Source organism: Staurois parvus, unplaced genomic scaffold (genome assembly GCF_062004578.1).
Source record: "Staurois parvus isolate SC_StPar_1 unplaced genomic scaffold, SC_StPar_1.0 ptg000126l, whole genome shotgun sequence".
Taxonomy (NCBI): Eukaryota; Metazoa; Chordata; class Amphibia; order Anura; family Ranidae; genus Staurois; species Staurois parvus.
In genome coordinates, this window is record NW_028317922.1 from 361,610 (window position 1) to 367,553 (window position 5,944).

The 5,944-nt window shown below is 38.9% G+C and overlaps 1 protein-coding gene across 1 annotated transcript; it reads left to right on the forward strand.

Moving 5' to 3' along the window:
• The first annotated feature begins 370 nt into the window (after window positions 1-370).
• On the forward strand, window positions 371-5,647 carry ESPNL (espin like). Its single transcript, XM_089672382.1, has 2 exons — window positions 371-529; window positions 3,540-5,647. Exons 1-2 carry the CDS (start codon window positions 413-415, stop codon window positions 5,013-5,015), a joined length of 1,593 nt encoding a protein of 530 aa, XP_089528508.1. The 5' UTR covers window positions 371-412; the 3' UTR covers window positions 5,016-5,647.
• The last annotated feature ends 297 nt before the right edge of the window (window positions 5,648-5,944 follow it).

The window sequence follows — 5,944 nt, forward strand, 5'->3', positions numbered from 1 at the left end:
AACTTTTATGCTTTTATAGTCTATGTAGATCCCTAAAGTTGCTCTTTGGGTTTTTTGTTTTTTTTTAGAAAAATACACGTGGAGGATCATCTGGAAGGCTGGAAGATATCATACAACTTGCAGACCGATCACGATTTAATCAATGTGTTCAAAAAGCAAGAATCACTGGGATTTTTCTTCAAGCTGTAAGTTCCTCCTGGTTTTATTGTACTTCAAACCGATACTTATATATATATATATATATATATATATATACACACACATATACATAGTCATATAGTTTTCACAGAGTAAAACCTTTAGTAACTATTTTAAATACTATACTGTATGTATAACAACATTTTGGCCACACTTTCTATATCATTTATAGGCAGAACATGCTGAAGATGATACTTCTGAATCATACTACTCAATGGATTTGGATACTCTAGTACCTACTCATGATGAACAGGGCCGTACAATACCTGAATGGAAGAGGCAGGTGATGGTTAGAAGACTGCAGGCTCACCTGGAAGAAGAAACCAAACAGGTAGGTAATGTATAAGGCATGTTATCACAACTGTTTATCCTTATTTCTAGGTACAATAAAGGGCAAGTACTGTATGTAAGACTAATCCTAAAACATGCCTTCACACAAAACTAATATTTTTTCACTGTTCAGAGGATGTTGTGGACAGTCTGTGTTTCTCATATAAATTCATTTAAATTGAAGAAACAGTAGATGCCAGTGGTTTAACCCTAACGCTGCCAGGCCCTGCTTTCCAATATGACTCAGGTGGCCAGACCATTTTTGCAATTTTTTCATTGCTTTTTAAATTTTTCTATTATAGCTTTCATAGTTTGTGAAAGACTCCCCAAACCATACATTTTCTGAAAGGATCAGTAGAATAAAAGGAAGGTGCTACTGATTTTTTTAGGCCCTGTGATATTTGCGCAAATGTTCATCAAATGGCTATTTTCACAAAGAATATACTAAAATCATTCCTATGCATTCACAAAACTGCAATATAGTAAACAGTGTTTACTATAAATCAGTGATGAATGGTTGGAGGAGCAATTACTACTGATTGCTGACTATATCCATTCCTGTTCTCCATCCTGATGACAGCTTCCCCATCAGAAGCTGCACCCGACGGGAGGGGGAGGAGGGAGAGCCAGCCAGCAGGGAACAGATGCTGGGGGATCATGGATTGGTGGAGCCCCAGGAGACAAATTGCTGGAGCCCCAGGGGATCAGTGGAGCCCCAGGGGACAGATGCTGGGGGATCATGGATCAGTGGAGCCCCAGGGGACAGATTGCTGGAGCCCCAAGGGATCGATGGAGCCACAAGGAATCAGAGGAAATAAGCGGGGATGGCATTGCGGTGGTCAGATTGGGGGGAGAAAGTAAATTTTTAAAAACCTCCTGTGGCTGCCCTGCAGCACTTGAAGCCAGCGGCTGCAGGGTAGCCACAGGAGATCGGGTCGAAACATGGATGAGGGTAGGCTCGGGGGGGGGGGGGGGGGGCTGGGTTGTGGTGTCACATTTTAGCTGCATAGCTCTGATCAGCAGCTCGTTAGCCACTAATCAGAGCTATCTATTTGTTCAGCAGAGTCTGCCATAAGTTCATGGTCAGTGAAGTGACCATGAGCTTATGGCAGAGGAGGAATGAAGGTCCATGTGACGTACGGACCTGGCCAGCTAGAAGCAGTGCTGTGGTCCATATGCCATTTTGATCTGACAGTGGAAGGGTTAAAAGTGATTCATAATAAACTGCATCCATTTTTCTCCTGCTAAGAACAGAGGCAGTAGGCCCCAATCCATAAGCTAAACAAGTGTGTTATTTGCAATATCCATTATTATTTAGCAACTGTCATTGCTAAACAATTTTTTTTCTGACAAAAAATGAAGATTAGTAAAAAACTGTTTAGTAAATTGAGCTGAATGTCCTCTTGTTTCTATACCACAGGTTACTGAAGTCCACATAAAACATGAATAGCTATTGAGAGCCACATACTCTATACAATATACAGTAAGGGCTACCGAAGACCATATAATCTGTACATTGAACAAAACAGGGCTACTAAAAGTCTCACAGTCCTTACATTTATCAATAAATTCTACTGAAGTCCACAAACTATGTACATGGAACAATAATGGCTACTGGGAGCCCCCTTCTCCGTACATAGTACAATAAGGGTTACTGAGAGCCACCTACTGTATCTCCTACATAGTTCAATAGGGGTCTACTGTATGACACATAATCCCTTCTTGGTACTAGAGGGGCTACAAAGTGTCCAGTACTCCCTACCATGCACAATAAGGTTTATAGAGAACACAGATCCAGCATTTAGATCGAACCTTAGGGAATTCCCCAGTGCAGTCTACCTTCCTTGTGTTTAGTGTTATTTTCTTGCCACATTTTGCTTGTTGTTGTTGGGTCTTCAGAGAACAGAATTTGAATAGTGAAGGTAAAAAGGTAAGTGTAGGATTGCACACAAGTCTCAGCAGACTCTGTGGAAAATATGATTCAGAATTGTTGGTGGAGTTCTTACTGAATTAAAAATCTAAACTTTATTTTGCAGATTCTTGTCCTGACTAATTTTAAACTGGATTTCAGGTTTTGTGTAAATTCTGGCTAATTAAATGAGCAGTCTATAGTACTGTATATGGATCTGCAGGTTAAATGTTATTAATATTTTAGCCATCTAGTAACAACATTAGTCATGCGTCATTATTACCATGCATGCATAAAAGTGGAAATGTAACACAATTTATATATATAGAAAATGTGAAAATAATTCTTTAATCCTAATGTTTTTGGATACATCTACATTATGTGTTTTAAGGATGGCTTCTTGTATCATATTATTATTTCATTCTTTACTGGTCAGTGAAGGTCACCCTTTCAAGGTCACCAAGGTGTGTTTGCTGTTCTAAAAAAGATAACTGTAGGTAATTAAAAGATGCAATTGTATGCATACATGTTGGAATTTCCTCAAAATCTACACACATGCCCACATTATATTTCAGTTGGTATAGTTCACCAATACTTGACTGGGTCTTAGTTGCTTTGTTATGTAAAGTTCAGAGAACATACTACATAGCACCTTCCACATAAGATTAAATTAATTCTATATGGCAGCCAAATGCCATTCTGTCAAGTGAAATGGCTCAGATTAATCAATTATAGTGTCTGTGTACACAAACCCTTTGTTTGTCTCCACCACTTCATGGATTTCTTCCCATGGAATGATTGTCAAAATGATTGTCACAATTAAATAAACCAGTATACAGAAAACTGTGATTTAATGAACCACTAGCCCATTCCATAATATTTTGGTTTGGTTGCTTTCATTCATTCATCAGCTGTAACACCATTGTAATACATTTTTTTAGATCCTACAGTCAGTGAACCTTGCTTTTCTGAGGGAGTGTGACTGGTACATCTAGGAATAACAATTAGTAACTATCACTTTGATCATTATTTAGCATCTCAATTATCACAAGTTGCATATTCTTCAATAAATGAAACTCTGTATTGTTTATTGTTCTTACAGAGTGAATGGAGGTATTCTCGCGCCAGGGGTGCTCTGTTGGGCCCCTATGGGGAACTAATCACTGAGCAGGAACTTTGTGTTTTTGATGGACAAATGGAAGAGCTTCGGCGACGCAGAGAGTGTCAGAAGTATGAGAGGCAACTAAGAAGGCAAGTGAAGCAACTGCAAGCTCTTCTTCCCGCACCTATGATTAATGTCAGCATCAACGCTGAGCTTCTTGATCACAAAGAGGACCCTGAATGGTGTACATGCATGACAAATGTGATCGACAGTATGTCCAACCTTCTTTCCACCACTAATGGAACTTCGGACTCTGCCACTGAGATAGTTAAAGCTGAAAGCCATCGTTCTTCATCACTTTCTCCAATGAGAGAACTTGTACAGTGTGGGGTATCGGTGAAAAGACTTAGAGTTCAGTTTGAGAAGCAGCAGCCACGAGGGCGGTCTCCTGTCAAGTCATCTAAAGTAAAGCGACAAGCAGAAGATACCAGTGATTCTGGAGTAAGTTCAGAAGATTCCGCATCTCTTAGAGCTTCCCCTATCCCCCCGCGGTCACTAAGGAAAGAACGCATTGTCCTTCTATTTCTAAGCCACTGGAAGAGGTCTGCATACTCCTTACATGCTACATTAAGGGCTACAGAGAGCATAGACTCACAGGAAACTGTGTCAGACAAATCTCAATACAATTCAGATAATTTTAATAGTGTTCCTAATGTAAGCCAAAGCACCAATAATGTGAATGCAAAAACTGAAAACAAATGTGATGCTGAAATCTCAAACAGGGAACCTACTAAACATGAACCAAGAGAAAGTTGCCAGCAAGTAATGTTAAGTATTGAGGGAAATGGTTTGACTCAAGACATTATTGAGGACAATGAGGAAATAAGGAATGGACATGATTTACAACAGAAAGATTCCCCGCGTACAGGCAAACTTATAGAGCAATTGTTAAAGCAAAGATCAGCTGTTCATCGTTTAATTGGAAGCTGGAAAACCATTTCCCCAAGTGACACTCAATGTACTAAAAATACTTCTACAGTTCAATCTCCTGAGCACTTTGTGTCAACATCACACAATCAGACTCCTCCTAATCATGACAGTCTTACATTGGACTTGTTCATGCTGGGCTACTTTAGACTACTTGAACAGGACTTGCCAGAAGAAGAACGAAGGATGAGGCACCTGCTATGTTTTGAAGTTTTTGACCAACTAGGACGCCATGGTTGGCCAACTGCTAGAGAATTTCACTGTACTGTATTACAGGAGATAGCCACAGGACAACGGACTTGGTCCGATGGCTTTGAGGACATTAAGGTCAGATTTTTTGGTAATGGTACAGAGCAGATGGAAAATCAGAGAATAAATGTAAACAAGACTGTCCAGCCATCTGATGGCAATGACATATGTCAGTGTATTGAGAGAAGCTTCTCATTCTGGAAAGAAAAGGAGGCTGAAATATTTGGAGTTGAGTCATAACTTAGGGCTAACATAGCAGTGAAAAATGCTGTAATTCATATTCAATTTCAGTACTTTGCAGCCACTGGTACGTTTAGTAAGCGATAATACCATTATATATACTCTTTTAGTAAATAGATTCGTTTTTCCTCATAATCTAGCCAACAATTTTTGTGTTTTAAACTAACTTTTAATACATATACAATATATATAAAAATATATTATATACGGAAGGCAGTGATATCACACCTGATAAAATATATCTCGGAACTATTGCAATTACTTTACATAAGTCCCACACCCATTTATCGTCAAATCTATAACTGCTATTGGTTCACATATCTCACTCATGTTCGAAAATGAGATGTGATATAAGTAATATTTTGCACCCAACTTAAAAGGATATTTGGCATCACAGAAAAATTCCAGGGCCAATATGAAGGTAGTGTGCTTACTTAGACTTGATTTCATACATATTTCTCACACGTTTTCTAGGAGATGGGGGGAAAAGGGAGCAACATAGATGGGAGTTCATTCAGGACAGTTGTTTAACCACTTGCCTACCGCACATTTTTATCCTTACCTTTTGAATGACAATTGTGTAGTCATGCAACACTGTACCCAAAATAAATTTTTATCATTTTTGAGACAAATAGAGCTTTCTTTTGGTGGTATTTAATCACCACTGGGATTTTTTTTTTTTTGCTAAACAAATGAAATAAGAAAATATTTTAAAAAAGTTTCTTAGTTTCTGTTAAAAAGTTTTGTAAATAAGTGATTTTTCTCCTTCACCGATGTTCACTGATGAGGCTGCATTGATGGGAACTGATGATGAGGTACTGATGAGGCTGCTCTGATATGCAGCACTGATGGGCATTAATAGGTGGCACTGATGGGCATTGATAGGTGACACTAATGGGCACTGACAGCCAGCACTGATGGGCACTGAT